The sequence below is a fragment of the Paramormyrops kingsleyae genome, chromosome 25 (genome assembly GCF_048594095.1).
Source record: "Paramormyrops kingsleyae isolate MSU_618 chromosome 25, PKINGS_0.4, whole genome shotgun sequence".
In the NCBI taxonomy this organism is placed as follows: Eukaryota; Metazoa; Chordata; class Actinopteri; order Osteoglossiformes; family Mormyridae; genus Paramormyrops; species Paramormyrops kingsleyae.
In genome coordinates, this window is record NC_132821.1 from 30,308,148 (window position 1) to 30,327,812 (window position 19,665).

General features: G+C 42.8%; 2 protein-coding genes across 3 annotated transcripts; both read left to right on the top strand.

Annotated features, from left to right (window-relative positions):
• The first annotated feature begins 259 nt into the window (after positions 1 to 259).
• gpr78a (G protein-coupled receptor 78a) lies at positions 260 to 5,032 on the top strand. The gene is made up of 3 exons (XM_023829773.2): positions 260 to 1,192; positions 1,403 to 1,516; positions 2,036 to 5,032. The coding sequence occupies exons 1-3, from the start codon at positions 525 to 527 to the stop codon at positions 2,271 to 2,273; spliced, it is 1,020 nt and encodes a 339-aa protein (XP_023685541.1). The 5' UTR covers positions 260 to 524; the 3' UTR covers positions 2,274 to 5,032.
• Positions 5,033 to 5,775: 743 nt separating this feature from the next.
• Positions 5,776 to 17,691, top strand: cpz (carboxypeptidase Z). 2 transcript variants are annotated; one of them, XM_023829520.2, is made up of 11 exons: positions 5,776 to 6,183; positions 6,645 to 6,674; positions 7,890 to 8,264; positions 8,889 to 9,104; positions 10,851 to 11,080; positions 12,295 to 12,456; positions 14,072 to 14,230; positions 14,327 to 14,462; positions 15,628 to 15,767; positions 15,857 to 15,956; positions 17,034 to 17,691. In XM_023829520.2, the coding sequence occupies exons 1-11, from the start codon at positions 6,090 to 6,092 to the stop codon at positions 17,381 to 17,383; spliced, it is 1,992 nt and encodes a 663-aa protein (XP_023685288.2). In that variant the 5' UTR covers positions 5,776 to 6,089; the 3' UTR covers positions 17,384 to 17,691. The 2 variants fall into 2 exon arrangements, with proteins under 2 accessions (XP_023685288.2, XP_023685289.2); XM_023829521.2 differs by having other exon boundaries at positions 5,778 to 6,183; positions 10,851 to 11,047.
• Positions 17,692 to 19,665: the final 1,974 nt, after the last annotated feature.

Consider the following 19,665-nt stretch of genomic DNA (forward strand, 5'->3'; position numbering starts at 1 on the left):
GAGTGGGGTGCTATTTTGTCCTGCCTTTTTTAAACGTCTTGTTTTCTAAAACCTGGCATAAACCTGTCATAGTCAACAAAGCTGGATTTTATGCACTATTAAATACTGGAATATCTGGGCCAGGATTCACAAAGACCTATAAATCGGATTATTATAAAATCACCACCTAAGATCGGCGCACCATTGCGTGGAGAGGAATGCGCCTCTCTCGCGCATGACCTGCAGCAGCACGTGTGTTAAACCAGCTTGTGCCGCTTTTCTGGTTACAGCAGTCATAACCGGGGAGGAATACGACAATACTGTGGAATACAGTGTGAGTGGTATGGAATTGTCCGATTGCAAACAAGGGATTCAGGATTCAGCACGCTGGAGAGCTCCGACTGAAGGATGAGAGATGACAGCAGTAATAAAAATTACAGTGTGCAAACTGTGAGAAGTGATTAAGGCGATGAAACAAGCAGGAAGACATAATGGATGCATTTCGACAAGTTAAGCATACGATCGTGGAAACTTTGCGCTGAGAAATGGACTTAGCAGATATCCTCTTGGCGCTGTTTATTATTTTGGTGGCTATTGTGTCTCTGTTGTCTAACTTATTAGTGCTGATATGCTTTATGAACAGTGCCGACATCCGAAGACAAGTTCCCGGCGTGTTCATCTTGAACCTGTCGTTCTGCAATATAATCATGACCGTTTTAAACATGCCATCGACATTTCTGGGTGTTATTACGAGCCAGAAGCCGTTCGGGGATCCCATGTGCCGCGCCGTCAGCTTCCTGGAGACCTTTCTGACTGCAAATACGATGCTCACCATGGCATCTCTAAGCATCGACAGGTGGATCGCTGTCGTTTTCCCCCTGAGTTACACCCGCAAAATGCAATACAAGGACGCAGTCGTCATGGTGTGTTACTCCTGGGTCCATTCACTCACATTTTCCCTGGTCGCGGTGATTTTCTCTTGGGTTGACTACAGCCATGCATACGCATCGTGTACCTTGAGATTAAAAGAAGAGGGCGTCAGGATAAAGTATACCGCCTTCACCATCGCTTTCCACGCTACAAGCTTCGCTCTTTCCTTGCTCATATTATGCGTTACGTACATAAAAGTCTTAAAAGTTGCTCGGTTTCACTGCAAGAGGATAGACATTATAACCGTGCAAACCTTGCTCTTGCTGGTAGATATTCAACCAAGGTACTTTCGCGATTTTAAAAATTATTATTTTTTATTTTTCATGTGTTGAAAGGGATTGCTTCAAAATTGCAAAATAGTGAAAGTTAGGCATGTGGTGTTGCACCTGCAGTTTAAACATCCCTAATCGACTAGTTTAAATGACTGCATTTAGACTTTTAAATATGTTTGCACCTTCAAAAGTATCTTATCTCTTATTCACAATTCTTTCAGTGTCAAACAGCGCTGCCTGGCCGAGCAAAAAAGAAGAAAACAGCGAGCTACTAGGAAAATTACCGTATTCATTGGATCGTTTATCCTCTGCTTCGCTCCTTATGTTACCACACGGTAAGTATAATGGAAACGAATGACGGCGGTAAAACCGAACATTCGTGATATCCGACTGCTCATTTTGCATAAAACATACAACATCTTGTTATGAGGAAGAATTTATTGACTTGTTGTAGTACCTGGAATATCAGACACACAAACACTCACTGAACAGTCTATCGCAGGGGTGGGCAATCTTATCCGCAAAGGGTCGGTGTGTATGCAGGTTTTTGGGAAAACCTTTATGTCAGCTGTTTCAAATCCAGGTGTGAGGACTCTTCAGCCAATCAATCGTTTAATTAGTAATCTAATTATGGAGTTGCAGCGAAAACCCGCATACACAGCAGCCTTTTCTGGATTGCCCCCACCCCCGCCAGTCTATCACTTCAGTTGACTGGCATGTGAAATGAGGCTTGACCTCATACCATGAGCTGGACTCATGAATGAACAAGATTGATTCGAGGAGCTGATTATATGTAAAGGTCTCCGGGTGGAGCAGGTGACCTCACGGCCGCCCGTGTTTCGCCCCTCTGACAGGCTGGTGGAGCTCCTGCCTCACGTGCAGATCAGCCGACGTTGGGGCATCCTCAGCAGGTGTCTGGCATACAGCAAGGCCGCAGCCGACCCCTTTGTCTACTCCCTCCTGCGGCAGCAGTACAAGGAGGTGCTGGTGCACGCCGTCAACCGGCTGCTACGGAGGGACTTCTTCCCCTCTTCGGGGCGCAGTGGCTCACTGGACACAGAAAATGACTGCTGCCTCCAGAGGATAAGCTGAGGAGCAGAGTGGGAGGAGGTCCAAGCGACAGGGAACCCGGCCGGGGAGGGGGCACGCCGTGAGAGGACAGCTTTGGCGGTCCGCGGTAACAGACTCCAGATTTCCGCGTGTTTATGTAGAGGTACTCCACTGTGTAGGTAAGATGCAATGGAGCCATCGTCCTTTGGTCCATGTTGTTTCAAATACAGTGGTACCTCAGTTCTTGAACTCATTAGAACTCGAATTTCCTAAAAGTCGAACCAACCAGTTCGGAAAAAAAAACCCTAGTACTCGATCTGAATCTCAGAAGTCAAACCGTGAACGCCGACCTAAGATAACTTGTACGCGCGGGGAAATGAGTCACGCGGCACGTCTCTCAGCAGAAACAAAGGGTAACGCTTCAGTCTCAGCCTCGCATTCGCTGTGATAGCATCGTGCATGTTTACATTACCTGAATACATATATTTAGACAGTAAAAATACATTTAGACAACGATAGACAGTAACAGTAATTATTGTTATATAATAAAATACATTTTAAAATAAATATTTCTTATTCATTATTTTAACATTAATAATAAACCATTAATACATTTAATTATAATAATATTGTCCTGCCGAGCGAGACAGAACGTAGACAAAGGCGCAGATTTCAGGGTGTCGGGGAATACAGGGTTTAATTACAGGTAAGGCGGGCAAAACGCAAACGGACAATACAATGACCGGAATGGGAAACAAACTGAAACGCGGACTAAATACGGAGGACTCATGACAACCAGAAATTAATTGGTTTTCCATTATTTCTTATGGGGAAAATTCGATCAGAAGTTCGAGAACTGAGGTACCGCTGTAGATAGCGGATGTCTTCAAAACCATGTGCTGTAATGCAAAGGCCGTCCCAAACCAACTGCCAATTAGAGCAGTGCACTCTGAAGTCGACGAGTGTCCCATTCCTCTAAAGAGGGCGGCTCGTTCACTTCCTCATTGCTATTACATTGCTGCTCATTCCTCCTTTTATGTACCTGTAAAACTGTTTTTTCTGAGTGTTTTTCAGAAGTAGCGTGGATAACAATTTTTGAAGTGTATTTTGTATATTTTTGATGCATTTTTCATATGGAGTTTCCAAACAACAACTGCAGATAAAAGCTGCCACTTCTGAGGGCCTCTTGCGAGATGCTTTCTGTGGACTTGCACTCTGTTACGGTGGAGATTAGGTCTCAGTTCAGCTAATGGAGCTACGAAGCACTTTTATGTAACTTTGAAAATCTGCACTCTGGATGCCTCTATTTTATTTCACATGCTACAATGTCTCTGATTTTTTTCAAACATTCTTTCATGGAGGAGTAAAGTATTACTTCATTGTCGTTTGTGCCTCTAAAAACTTTGAATGACAGGAGTTTAAACAATTTATAAATGGCAAATAATTCCTAGTCCTGGAGCAAGGAAACAACAAAACATTTAATTTAATCAAGTTTATTTTCACACCAATATTTACGGTTTTGCTTGAGCAGATTAAATGAAGTGAATTGCTCGGAGACCATACGTGGTCAATTATCCTCATACTATAAGCCCCGTCTGATAAGTTGTCTTGAATCTGAATGTGTTTATAAGGATTATTCCTTCAAAAAGGACACGCAGCACAAAAGGAAAGGTTATCTTGGCGGAGTACCACTTTTGGCAAACAGGCCGGCGCAAAACTGAATGATGCAAATTTATTTTCCTGTTTGTAATTAGCCTGGGAATTTACAAGAAGTGAAACAAAGAGAAGCTTGCAGCACTGAGACTACTCCGGTCACTTTCAGAGGGATCGAGATGAGGGCACAGATAAACAGTAATTAGGCCTGTTAAATGGACAATGCTCACGGTGTTAATCGATTCCTCTGCACAATGAACAGACTGACTTTGCTACCAGGAGCATCAAATGGACAGCCATGGAGATTTCACTTCTCGAGGGGAACCATTCCCCCAGCCTTATTAGACCAACTACTAATTAACTGTGAGTGCTATTTATAGCTACGCTTGCTCTGAAGTCAGTGAAGTACAACAAAGTATCAATCCTGGAGCAAAAAGGTCAGAAAAGCAATCAAAACTACATTAAAGGGGTTATCTATGTTATTAAAGTTACTAATGGGATACATTTCTGGATACACACAGCTCTTTGTGCAGCTTAATACCAATTTTTACGTGCCACTCATTGTGACAGTACACAGTTCACATGGAGAGAGTGTTAGGAGAAATTAAGCTTCGGAATCCAGAATGGGCAGGACTACAATGCTCTACCAATCACTGACAGTGGTGCACAGAAAGGTAACCAATGAGGCGTGGGTAACGGAGTGATTGGCAGCACACAATAATCCTACACACAGCGGGATTCAACTCATTGTCCCTCCCTTAACTCCCATCAGATGAGAAACATTATGAGAGGTCTTCTCTATTTCAGCACAAAACCTGCTTGAAACATTGATCTTGGTGATATCACTCATGTCCAGCATGGAAAAACATAATGCATTTTTGCCCTTGTTATTTAGATTAAGCCCCAAAGAAAAGTATGTGTTTCCTTGTAGTATTTTAGCTTCTGTCATATAAATAAGTACTGCCAGATTACTTAAACATGGATTCGCACTCCTGGTGAATATTTTCATGCAGAGTTGACATTTATAAAATAATACTAGTTCAGTTTATAGATTTATCGTTCCGTTTGAACAGGTGAAAGAGAATGTAATAGTGAGAATATTAAACTGTGTCGTTAGTGTGGATATAGTTGTACGGCCTTTATGTGAACTACGGACTGCGAAGACTAATGGCGATATTTGTTGAATAAAGTTCTATTGTGTCAAAGTGGATCGTTGTTTACTATGTGTTGTTATTTTTCCACACATCCCTGCGCAGTAAAATCACACAAGGGCTGATGGATTGAAGAGTAATATCAGGAAATGCAACAATGCGTCTGATGTATTGTAGTATAATCAGTGGCGCAATCCTGTGAAGGGCGACATCTTGAGAGGGGGCGCAAACCAAAGACCTTCCGTCGACACCGGCAGCCCATGTATTGTCATCTTCTATGAAATTTCTCGATGTATTATCATCTTATTATCATCCTGTTGTCTAGCTGTCTTGTTGTCTATGTTCACTGTCTGCAGGAGCACATGCAAGCAGCATTTCATTGTACATGGTACTCGTACACATGACAATACAACAATTGAATTGAATCGAATCTTATATTAAACATTTTCCATGTTTTATCATATTACATGAAATGTTCTATCGAGTTTTCTTACGTAATATACCGTGGGTTAGGACTACATTTATATTTAAATATTTGGACTTTTCATGTTTTTTACTTCACACTGAACAACACGCGCCTAAACTCGTCACCCTGTCTCTTGCACAGTTTCGCCTCCTAAACGTGCAGATCACGTCTTAGTCTCCTCTCTTGTTTGAAGCTTATTATTTTAGTGCATTTAGAGCTATATGTATATTATTACTATAAATTAATAATATTATACTACCGTTAAAGTCTAATAACCTTAGATAGACTTTGGTAATTTCACCAGATATAAAAACTAATAAGTTTAGTAGCCTATAGTACCAAGTACCAATCCAATTACAGACACTGGAAAAAAACTAAAAACTCAGCAGACACAAACATGCACTTCTAGACCTCTACTGGGAAACCTCTCTCTACGTCTACATTTTTTTGTCTTTTGAAATCTGAGAATAATATACAGGCGTCTTTTTGCGGTATGCGGGGGATGCTCCGTAGTGGCTAATTACAGCGGACAGCGTGAGCTTAGTGCCACATCACAGTACGAACTGCACGTATGGGACACAACCAAAGATGAAGATGATCTCCACACTCTTCGCGTTAAGTATTGTATCTGCTCTTGTTTGGTGCGCGCCGCCGCCATGCGAACCCGAAGACCGCCGACTAGGTAAGGTACAAATTAATACTTTTACGTACAACTGCAATCGGAAATGTTCGTATGTTTTACGTGAGTTTTTTTTCCTATTAAGTCATTTCAGCGGCATGCCAGCGTATATGTGGAGCTTTTTGAAAGTATGGCGTTTTTTTTTCGGGACAGATAAAGTAAAAAAAAAAAAGTAAAGCACTAAGTCATGTTTTAATTTATTACGCGACATTGAAACAGTCTGATTACGAAAGTGTCCATAAAGCATTGATGTGTGTAAAGGCTAACTCTCTGACAGTAATTTAATTCTCTTTTGGCGATTCGACCATTAAAGGAACCGCAGCGAATTTCTGTGATTTCTCCTTCTTACTCTTTCCTTTCAAAGCGAATACATTTTACGGCATTGCCCTGCCCTCTAGTGTCAAACTGTACCCTGACGCTCTCAGCTTAGCATTCATTTTCCAATACTGTGTGATCTCTTTCAGGAAGATGCCAGACTACGCCAGAAGATAAAGGTAGGTCTTCTTCTGAAAAAAAGAAAGCATTCTTATCGTATCTGTTAATCCACGTCGGGAGAGGGGTAGCTATGGGCTAGGACAGGGCTTGTATACTACACATTCAATTAAAAGGACCTGGATTTCACTTAAGCACTGAGTTCTTGCTTTGTGCTGATTGGTCAGTCTCCGATAATCATGCATGTGTCACTGATGTTAATGTGAAACAGCTGGATGAGACTTTCAAGCAAAGACTCAAACCATTCAAAGCAGAAGAAGAACTGAACTATTTAGCCGAGCACAGGAGCCTTTCAGTATTAAAGTAGATTGTAAAACCTGAAGTAGCTCATAGCGTCCCCCTGATATGGATTACGTGGGCATCCTACTCAGCGGCCACTTTATTAGGTACACTTAGCCATCATAGCGTAAGACCCACTTCTGTATTTAGAATCACTTCAAGGGTACATGACTTGGAGATGACTTGGGCCTTTTGCACACGCCTGTCTAAGCATTAATTGCGTACTTAATAATTTAAATCAGCTGAGCGTGTGATGAATTCTGCTAGCAACTTTTAAAGGTCAGAAAACTATCACAGTCCATTAAATGAGTGGCACTTGCAAGGACAGGGCGTGAAAGAGTTTCAGGTAGCAAGAGCAAGCTGAGACCTGATCCGCATAGCTCTGTGGGGGGAGCTGGTGCTCCAGGGCCAGGCCAGGCTGGGGGCTGGTTACCAATGATCTACAATCCACAAATCGGACAGAAATCTAATAGTGAAAACACCTCTGAGAAACGTAGAGGGCAACGGGATACTGGCCAGCCAGCAATTCAATTTTTTTGAATATAAGGCCTGATCGCATGTTTCAAACATGCAATCATTCCCTAAGTCAACATTAAATGTTTTAATAGGGCCCATTAAATATTACTCGATTCTAAAGGATGCATTGCTGTTAATTCGGCTTGACAGTTTTATTTTTAATATTGCGAAGATTGCAGTACAGGTTTGCAGACCCATAACTTGCTTGAAAAATGATTTAAAAAAACTAAAAGTGTTTCCTTAAAATGCATATTATTGTTATATTATAAAACATAACGTTTGACTCTCGTAGATCCATAAAATGCAGTTGTTTATATTGTTTGTTTTAATCTGCCCTGAAATATGTCTACGGTGAGTTGAATAGTAACTTGATTAGCGCGCACCCCTCCCTCGCACGAGCACAGAATACCTGTCATTTCCAGGCACGTGCACAGACATGGTGCTAGGCTACTGCGAAGACATGCCCTACAAGAAGATCACCTTCCCCAACCTCCTGGACCACCGGGGGCGCCACGAGGCGGAGACAGGGGCCGAGTATCTGCTCCTGAGCGTGGTGCACTCCCTGCTCCGGGGCGAGTGCTCCCCGGACATCCGTATGCTGGGCTGCTCCGTGCTGGCGCCCCGCTGTCAGGATGGGCGCACGCTCAAGCCGTGCCGCAGCACGTGCGAGGCCGTGCGACGGGGCTGCGAGCACGCCTTCGAGGGCATCGACATGGCCTGGCCATACTTCCTGGACTGTGACCGCTTCTTCGGCAGCGAGGAGGAGGGCTGCTATGACCCCTTGGAGACCCTCAGAGGTGGGATCATTGGAGCCAACGCCTCATCACTGATGCATTGCAAAATTATTTAAATCTAGGCAATGCTGCTGCTAGTTTCCTGCCATTTCATGTCACTTCCTGTCGTTTTACGATGTCATTTCCTTTCGTTTTACGATGTCATTTCCTGAATGTTAAAAAAATGACAGTATTTCATGGTTTTTATTTATTTTTTTGGGTGAGTTTAATTCTGCTATGTATTATCATATATGTTTCTTAATATTTTATATACACAGTATATGGACTATTACTTTTGAGTTTTTATTTTCTGAAGCACATTTGGCTACAGGAACAACCACTGATTATGTTCTTTTTTATGAGTCATGAAATAAATATTGTCCATTTCTACTGACCTTTAGGATAGGTCCCATGGAGAATCTGTAATTGGTGGAGTATAATCACGTGTTTTACATGTTCTGGAGGAAAGAAAAGTAGTTTTTACATATACAATAAATTTGCTATACAGTGAAAATGTCTGGGATGTGAAAAAGGTTCATAGTCTCTTAAAAACTCGATTTGGAGTGCCTATTTGTGTGGTAATCTTGTAATACAGTTCTTCAGCTAAGTTCTCTTGTCTTGTCCTTCCTCCTGAATTCGGACATCCAGCCCAGCAGGAAGTTGCTGTGGCTGAGATCTCACCTGAGGGGCCGTCCACCGTCATCCAGTTCACCTATCAATCCAACGCGCAGATGTTCAGCATCCTGAAGAAGACGGCTACGAAGTGCTCCGACATCTCCAGGACGTACAGCATCGGCCGCAGTGTCGAGGGGAAGGACCTCCTGGTCATCGAGTTCTCCAACAATCCCGGACAGCACGATATTCGTAAGTGATATTCTTCCTGACCTTCCCCACAGTTGGATTTATAAGGAAGTGTTGATAGAGTAATTCTTCACTGTGTTCTGTCAGAAGACTTTAAACATGGTATCTTGTGGTCTTATGCAACACAGACAGCCTTTAATCAGGTACCAGACTGCCTTTAATCAGGTACCTGACTGCCTTTAAACAGGTATCAGACTGCCTTTAATCAGGTAGCAGACTACCTTTAATCAGGTAGCAGACTGCCTTTAATCAGGTAGCAGACTACCTTTAAACAGGTAGCAGACTGCCTTTAATCAGGTAGCAGACTACCTTTAAACAGCTACCAGACTACCTTTAATCAGGTAGCAGACTGCCTTTAATCAGGTACTAGACTACCTTTAAACAGGTAGCAGACTGCCTTTAAACAGGTAGCAGACTGCCTTTAAACAGGTACCTGACTGCCTTTAATCAGGTACCAGACTACCTTTAAACAGGTACCAGACTGCCTTTAATCAGGTAGCAGACTACCTTTAAACAGGTACCAGACTGCCTTTAATCAGGTAGCAGACTACCTTTAAACAGGTACCTGACTGCCTTTAATCAGGTACCAGACTACCTTTAAACAGGTACCAGACTGCCTTTAATCAGGTAGCAGACTACCTTTAAACAGGTACCTGACTGCCTTTAATCAGGTAGCAGACTGCCTTTAAACAGGTACCAGACCGCCTTTAATCAGGTACCAGACTACCTTTAATCAGGTAGCAGACTGCCTTTAATCAGGTACTAGACTACCTTTAAACAGGTAGCAGACTGCCTTTAAACAGGTACCTGACTGCCTTTAATCAGGTACCAGACTACCTTTAAACAGGTACCAGACTGCCTTTAATCAGGTAGCAGACTACCTTTAAACAGGTACCAGACTGCCTTTAATCAGGTAGCAGACTGCCTTTAAACAGGTACCAGACTGCCTTTAATCAGGTAGCAGACTACCTTTAAACAGGTACCTGACTGCCTTTAATCAGGTAGCAGACTGCCTTTAAACAGGTACCAGACCGCCTTTAATCAGGTACCAGACTACCTTTAATCAGGTACCAGACTGCCTTTAAACAGGTACCAGACCTCCTTTAATCAGGTACCAGACTGCCTTTAAACAGGTACCAGACCTCCTTTAATCAGGTACCAGACTGCCTTTAAACAGGTAAACCAGGCAGCATGTTGCTCAGTACATTCCCATGGGTTTGAATCCCATGGCTGGCAGAGTAACGATGTCCATGTTGAGCCCCTGTGAAGGGCCCCTAACCTGAGTATCTCAGGAGATGCTGACTGCTTGGGAATCCACCTCCCTGACCCCACACTCTCCTGACCTATATGATGATTTGGATGAAAGTGACATAAAATGTAAATATATCTCACAATAAGATCAGTAAGGACACTATAGTCTGTTAGCTACAGACTCTTGGGGAATATAGAGTGACTTTTTCCAGTAGCATCTTCACCCCCCCGCCATGGATCTAGTCACATTTAAAAAATTATTCACATTTCTAGTAGTTGCACAATTCAATTTCTTTTTATTTTGTGATGTAATTTCCTATCGTTTAAAAAATGACATAATTTGATGGATTTTAATGTTTTTTGTGAGTTTAATTCTGCTACTATCACGTATGCTTCTTAATCTTTTATATGCACAGTATGTGGGCTGTTATTTTGAAGCCTTTGTTTACTTGAAGTATGTTTGGATGGATCCTCATTCTCCTCATCCTCTGCCCTCAGTGGAGCCAGAGATGAAATTTGTGGGCAACATGCATGGGAATGAGGTACTGGGTAGGCAGCTGCTCATCTACCTGGCCCAGTACCTGTGCTCTGAGTACCAACTGGGCAACGAGCGGATCCAGACGCTGATCAACACCACCCGCATCCACATCCTGGCCTCCATGAACCCCGATGGCTACGGGCTGGCGGCCGCAGAGGTAGAGGATAGCAATGAGCCAGAGAACCAGGAAGTAAATATCAGTTTCCATGATTCAATCTCGGGGGTCTAACCAGTGCTGAGACAAGGCCGCCCACTACCAGACTGTGACCTCCTCAGGCCGAGCCTAACCTTTCCTGGTCTGGGTGTCATTAAACATGTTAACGGTAAGATTTACATGACCAGCCACAGATTTCCATAACCAATCAGAGACTGCCGTGATCGTAAACCAGATACATTGTATTAATGAACAAATGGAAGTCTAGGTTAAGTGCCTCAGAACATCTGGAAGTGGGAAGGCTGTTGGCCCAAGTAGATTTCAACTAACGGAGAAATTTCTGGGTCTTTTCTCTTTGCTCTTTCAAATTCCACATGCTAATAGTAGATTACTAATAACAACAATGAAACACTAATGGTAGAAGACTAATAGTAGAATACTATCATTAGATGCTAATAGCGACTAGAGACTAATAATAATAATTTAAGTGCTACATTTGTAATTATCTCAACATAAATAATAGTTTTCTTCTGATGTAATATGTCGACAGTTTTACACTAGGAATGAAAATTCTGCTATGTGGATGTGGATTGACCTCAGCCAACCCTGACCAGGATAAGCAGTTGGAGGAAGGATTTATGGATGGATGGATGGATGGATGGATAATATATCCAATTGTCTTTTTTGTTTAAAAGGGCATATTAATGCATTAATACATGTATAATTATGGTGCAGTACCAGTAATTTTTTGTATCAGTTCAAAACAAGGGCACACGTGAGAAGCCAGGAATTACTGAAACGTTTGATGGTTATCTGAATTTGGTAAAACATCAAAGCTGCACATTATGCTCAGACAAATTTAGCTTTTGAGAGACACGAGTCACCGCATCCTTTCGGATGTTACCGCTGAACCGTAATGTGACACCAAACGGAAAAGCAAACCCTGGCACTCTAGTTTAAAACGTGTAAGGAATGACACCCTTCCCAGAATGCCTTTCTTCACCCTCCCTCACTGCTTCAGAAGGCTGCGATCTGCCGTTTAGCGGGTCGTTTATGTGTTAGCGGTTTGAGTGGGAAGCAAGGCATCATGGGACTTTGAGCATTTTTAAACCCAGCCCACCATGTGAGTTACTATACTTGGGCATCTCCTCCAAGGTGCTGGATTTCAGGCTCTCCCTGTCCCCTGAATGACTCTCACCCCCAACCCCTCCCCCTCGCCCCTTGGTAACACCCCACTGTGGGACATGCAGGGTCCGGTCTATAACGGATGGATCAGTGGGCGTGGGAATGCCCAGAGCATAGACCTAAACCGGAACTTCCCCGACCTGACGTCCATCCTCTACGGTCGCCGTAGAAACAAGTATTACCGCACGGACCACATCCCGATCCAAGACTCTTACTGGTTTGGTAAGGTATGAATTGTATCTCTTTATAATTTGATTTTTTTGTGGAGTTAAATTGTGTCTGTTCTCGCAAGGAGAAATGAAATTGCATAAAAGTCTGTGACTGCAACAAAAACACTAAAAATGCCAAGTGTCTTGTTTTTTGTTTTGTTATTTATGGTTAAGATTAGGGCTGAATAAGGGTTAGGGTTGTCGTAGTTAGGGTTATACCCATAGAAATGAGTGCTAGGAATATAGGAGCTGTTTGTGTGTGTTTGTGTGTGGTCCAGATATACATTATATTGTGGGGACCAGATTTTACCTCAAAAGACTTTTTAACTCAAATGCCAATTTTGTTTGCTTACTTGTGGTTACGGTTACGGCTGGGTAGGGGTTAAGGGTATCATTGTTGGGATTAGGGTTTTTCCGATAGAAATGAAGGGATGGTCCCCACGAAGATAAGAATTCAGATGTGTGTGTGTGTGTGTGTGTGTGTATGAGCGTGTGTGTGCGCGTGCGTGCCCTTCAATGGATTGGCATCCTATCCAAGGTGTCCTGCCCTATGCCTGAAACCTGGTACAGGACACGTGGTTATGGGAAACAGAGAACAGAAATCACAGCAAAACACCAACATGAGCAGAAGAGGCCTTTCAGTCCTCCACCAGGATCCAGTTTGGGATTCAGCCAGTAATTATCATCCAGTATCACCCGCCAACTCACGTAAAGGGGTCTTTAAAACGTGAGGACTTCAAAAGATGCATTCTGGGTAGTGACATCTGATAGATTTATCGGCAGGAGGCATCAGAGACCCCAGGGATTCTGGGACCTCGGGACGCTGCCAAAGTTCACACCACCACGGCGGTTTTTACTTGTCTTGTTATTAACCCAAACCGGCGGTAATTGGACCCCCGATATCTGAAAACTGGAGGCTGATGGCTAACCCCGGCCTGGAATTTATGTTCAGTCAGATACCTGAGCCCGGCCTGCGTCTGAATCATGTCTGCTGAGGGTAAGGAGAGGAGAACAAGGGGCGCTTTTGTGTCGGCTTTGCCCGGGGCTGTATCCCGACGCTGCCTCATGTCAGCCTCATCCTTCCATTCTCCTGCCTGATGCACCACCGAGTGCCAAGCAGGGCGGTGTGCAGCCCCCTGAGCAAACAGCGGAAACTTACAACACATTTACACAACAACCAGGGTTATTTATTCCGTTATTTATGACTGACTATACCTACATTTTGTATTTCATGTATTTATTACTTATCAGTATTTGTGCTGTATTCTTGTGTTTAGATGTTCTCATGACATCATAATGTCGTAATTCAAATGCAGAGAAGTCTTTGTTACTCAGATTCTCACCACAACCATGAAAAGAACCTTCTCTGTTAGGCAAGAGCCACTGCATAGGACTTAAAGTTGTATTTATGGAATAAATGCATTTGCCTTTATTGCACTGAGTGATCGATTCAGTAGTTGTGTGAGGATGCACATGTTGATTTGCAAATAAGTGATTTTAAAAACCTGGTCTCCTTTCGGAGTAGCGATGTTTGGGGTGTTCTGCTTGACACCCCAAGTTTGACACATGTGTCATCAAACTTAAGGTAGCAGATGGGATTGAGTTAAATTCGAGGTTTGTTTCCGTCGTACAGGTTGCCCCGGAGACGTATGCAGTGATGAAATGGATACGGTCCATCCCATTCGTGCAGTCGGCTAGCCTGCACGGCGGGGAGCTGGTTGTCTCGTATCCGTTCGATTTGTCCAAGCATCCTCACGAAGAGAAGATGCTGTCACCCACCGCGGATGAGCAGGTGACACGCCGTCGCAGGAGAGCTCTGACGTGATGTTCCTACCCCGAAGAAGGGATGTGCGGAGTCGTAAACGCACATGTGTGCTGCCTCCTACAGGTATTCAGGCAGATGGCTAGGACTTACGTGGACAACCACCCGACCATGGGGGACAGAGACACGGAGCGATGCGGGGCCTCCTTCATCAGCAAAGGAGGCATCATTAACGGAGCACTGTGGTACAGCTTTGCTGGAGGTCGGTTTTGCTGGGGTCACATGTGAGCTGTCAGTTTAACAATAAAGCTTCATACCGTCAATTAGATAAGCTGTGACCCTAACTATAGGCAGTGGTAACACTATTTGGATTGTCTGCCTACGGAGGGTATTCTGAGTATTTATAAATTAATACAGCATTAGTTGAGTGAGTAGTCAGATTCAATTAAATTATCCTATGTCGGTATGTTCATGAATCGTTGCATATGCTCTATATATGGTGTAATCTGTTATGTATCTACAGACAGCAAAACAGCTGAATTGTTGAATCTCAACTAAGTTGTTGAAATGCTACAAATACTCTGTAGGCAGACCATCCAAATAAGGTATTTATGTAGTTGTATTATTAATATTATTGTTGTATTATTAATAGCAAAAATGCTAGGGCTGTGGAAACATAGCCTTGTCTGATGGCTGAGAGGCAGCATTATCTGATGGCTGAGAGGCAGCATTGTCTGATGGCTGAGGCAGCATTGTCTGATGGCTGAGAGGCAGCATTGTCTGATGGCTAAGGCAGCATTGTCTGATGGCTGAGTCAGCATTGTCTGATGGCTGAGGCAGCATTATCTGATGGCTGAGAGGCAGCATTATCTGATGGCTGAGAGGCAGCATTATCTGATGGCTGAGAGGCACCATTGTCTGATGGCTGAGAGGCACCATTGTCTGATGGCTGAGAGGCACCATTGTCTGATGGCTGAGAGGCACCATTGTCTTTCATAAAACATATTTTTCTTTGCCAGGTTCTCGGGTGCCAATAATTTTGACCACAATGTTTTTTCATTATTTACTAAATGAAAATGCTTTGCTACATTTCTCTTTTTACTTCTTATAACCAGTATTGGGAATTTCTGGTCTAGGAGCTACAAATCCATTTTGTTTCTACCAACCAGTCGAGTATAAAGAGTCACAGTGACAGAGTACTCAGCTGGTTGGTAGAATCAAAATCTTGGTATGGATTTGTAGCTGCTGGACCTGGAATGCCCAACACTGCTTATAATCAAAGTTTCCATCCTTATCTCTGTTTAAATAAGATAGAGGTTAAAAATTACTAGTCATGTGAGGAGATAAGTGAAGGCAGTGACTGCGACAAGGCAAAGCTAGGAGTCGGGAATGACACCGTCCGCCACGCGGTCCTCGTTTCTCCATAGGAATGTCCGACTTCAACTACCTTCACACAAACTGCTTCGAGGTGACGGTGGAGCTCGGCTGTGACAAGTTCCCTTCTGAAGAGGAGCTTTATCCCGAATGGAAGCGCAACAAAGAGTCGCTGCTGAGCTTCATCGAGTCGGTGCGTCGTTTAGCGCGCCGTTCGCTTCCGGCTCGCTACCCGACCGGATTCCCAGCCACTGCAGCCATAACCACTTTACTGTCTTCCAGGTCCACAGAGGCATAAAGGGGATAGTAAAGGATGTGAATGGAAACGGAATCAAGGGCGCGCGGATATCAGTCAAGGGAATACGGCACGACATCACAACCGGTAACAGCTGAACCTGAATGGACAACGGTGCATTCTAAGCACTGTGATCCGAGATATTATCTCCATACATAGTACATCCTGCTGAGACCCAACAATTCCCAACAGACAGGACATTATGGGTCTGATCAAATATCTCATACTGTCTCTGCGACCATAAAAAGGACAGTTATAGCTTTAAGATTTAAAGCTTTAAGACATATTTTACCCTCCCAAAACTATGTGAAAAAACACCAAAATTATTATTATTATTATTCACCTGGATCTCAGGTGGGTATAAAATAATGTGATTTTGTTCTTTTATCACAGTAGCAATGTTTTAAGTATAAGCAACCTTTTAAATGGATAGTTTCCTTTTAAAGGTAAGTGCTTTTTCAAGTTGATTATGGATGTTTTCTGCCACTAGGAGGATCAGATTTTAACAGTTTCAGATTTGTTTAGTCGACCAGACTTGCAGTAACTGACCATATGCTGATGGGTGTTTGCACTAGGGACCAGTCTGATGAACAGTCATAGCTGAGAGATGCTGTTACACTCCTCAGCACTGTAACATCACTACTGATGAACAGGACTGTTTAAAAACAACTGCCTACTCAGGCTACTTAAATATATTTACATCCTTAAGAAAATATTAATTTTACTAAACTTGGAACATGCAAAATGTAGTACAGTATATACATTTGAAAGAAAATGGTCATTTTTTTGCTTTTCAAAAGTGTAAGACCTTCCAACGATTATGGTATTGTCTTTAAGCTGATTGTAATGTTGCATCAAACATTTAATTCCTTTATTATGCTTAATATAACCCTTAATCCCTGCTCAAAGTAGATTTTGTCTATGCATTAAGAGTTGACAGAATAACACTGCTTTAGTATTATCAGAAATGGAATCGCTAGGCTGTAGATTGTTGCATCCCTTGAAACTCTATTTTCAGATTAGTCTATATATAGAATAAGGTTATACTGATTTCTGGAGCATTATTTTAGCTGCCTGTTTAAATGTTAGATATATACTAAAACCTTTACACTATGAGGGACAGAACAATGGCAAAAGACACTAACTTAATGCCGTATCTGTTAGCGGAAGACGGGGACTACTGGAGGCTGTTAAATCCAGGCATCCACATCCTCACCGCCTCCGCCCCGGGCTACACAAGGGTGATGAAGAAGGTCCACCTTCCTCGGCGCATGCAGAAGGCTGGCCGCGTGGACTTCGTGCTGAGGAAACTCGCCCGGGCAGCCCCCGCGGACATCTACAGCTTCCCCTCGGTGGACAACTACGACCGCTTTGACCCCTACAACCAGTTTGAGCGCTACACCTTGAGCGAGCTGGGGGAGAATGGCGAGGAGAGGCAGGAGAAGCCATGGTGGTGGAACTACTTCATTCACTCTGGCGTTGCTGCCCCCACTTGGCTGCTCAAGAATTATTAGACCTACGGAGAAATTCAGGGGTACCTCTCAGCACAGAACCGAGCTCCATTTGCTCCTTATCAGGTCACAAGGACCTTCGCTCCTGATCATGGTGTGATAGTGTATGCCAGAGTCCACATGTCACCAGTCCCATAATGCATTTCAGGTCACAAAGCAAACGTTTTGTTTAGCATCCAATAAAATAACAGTAAGGACATTAAATTCCGTTTACCAAAGAAAACCACTAAGCAAGTGTCCTTAACAATTGGGATGGCTACTAACAGTAATCGTGTGCAGTCAGATTTTTTATTTCTTTTTTTTGGGGGGGGGGGGGGATTGGGGGGTAGGGTATTTGTTGTTCTGTGGTGTTCAAATCAATGACTGTCCATTAAGTTTACAAGAAGTGACGGAAGATTTGAAAAGTTGTTATAATTCATAACACGCGAGAAGAAATGTTACTCTGGGAAGTGGTGCTTTTGAACGAATAAACAAATTTAAAATAGACGTTGCTTTTATGTGCTTTGTCTGAATGGATGCTACCTGAGTCTTTATGAACATATTTAGCAAACATTTCACGTGTGTCATTTTTTGGAGTTAAGAAAAAAACAGTTGAATTTTCAGAAAAAGTTAGTACATCTTATCATTCGGTAAAACCATACACTTGTAGCTTTCCTCTAAGTGCATAAATAATTTACTTTGCATGCAACTTAGGGCCATAAATATTTGGATGTAAAGCTATGCCTCCCCGATGAGTCTATTCAGTGTCAGTCCTGTAACGGAGCTGGCCTTCCCCATGAGTCTGTTCAGTGTCAGTCCTGTGACGGTGCTGGCCTTCCCGATGAGTCTATTCAGTGTCAGTCCTGTGACTGTGCTGGCCTCCCCGATGAGTCTATTCAGTGTCAGTCCTGTGACTGTGCTGGCCTCCCCGATGAGTCTATTCAGTGTCAGTCCTGTGACTGTGCTGGCCTCCCCGATGAGTCTATTCAGTGTCAGTCCTGTGACTGTGCTGGCCTCCCCGATGAGTCTATTCAGTGTCAGTTATGTTACTGTGCTGGCCTCCCCGATGAGTCTATTCAGTGTCAGTCCAGTGACTGTGCTGGCCTCCCCGATGAGTCTGTTCAGTGTCAGTCCAGTGACTGTGCTGGCCTCCCCGATGAGTCTGTTCAGTGTCAGTCCAGTGACTGTGCTGGCCTCCCCGATGAGTCTATTCAGTGTCAGTTCTGTGACTGTGCTGGCCTTCCTAATGAGTCTCTTCAGAGTGGCTGATTTTTAATTGGAGTATATAAGAAATACGTTACTGACATTATTCAGCAATAGAGTGGGTGCCTGTTAAGACTCCTAAACCCGTGATAATAAATGTATAAATGAAAAAATGATTGTAGTTCACTGTGCAAACCGACAGATGGCAGCCTCGAATCATTTTAAGATGTGGGGAAGCAGACACTTTTGTCGGGAAAATCATCAGAAACCACGTTAATGAAAATAATTTGCATGTACGCTTGGATAAGGCACAGCTAATTAACACGTACTATTAATAGCTTACATAATTGATATTTCACTGCGAACAGTGAAGGGAAAGCCGACAGAATCGTCGTACTCTATTTTGCCATTCACCTCCGTCTTTCACCTGACATCCCGACCAGTACATGAACTTAGTGAAAAGCATTTCTAAATGTCATTCACAGGCATAAGATAATGAGCCGCCATGCTGAAAACAAAGCAGCCTTTTGTAAACGTAAGAACCATACGCGTATGAAGTTGCATATGCTTGCACGGGAACCACAGAATTCCGGAAATATATAATATATAGGCTACATATTGCATTTTAATGTCCGTATATATGTATGTTTTTTAAATTCAGAAGATAATGGAATAACTGCACCCTCAGATCATGCACGTACATGATGGTTACCGAGAAATAAAGAGATAATGTAATCATTATTACGTGTTAACAAAAGGTGTTTGACTGTAGTAATTTATTGCTGGGATACAATATTATACAATAATAATGGTCACTTATTATCTTTGGATATTTTCAGGATATTTAGAGTCCCATAAAACGAACAGCTTTCTTTTATTTCATATTTTAAACAGAATTTAGTTAAAATAATGCTTGCATGCGTCTTTCCCCCTGTTTACCACGCAAACGACACGCTTTCTTTTGATTAATTTTACACGATGACTAAATTGACTTGCATCGTTTATAATTTCATATATGTAATATTATGTAAATGCATTGCATCTATTTTTGTTTTTAAAAATATCCATAGACTTTTAAAGAGATCCAAAATCCAACCAATATT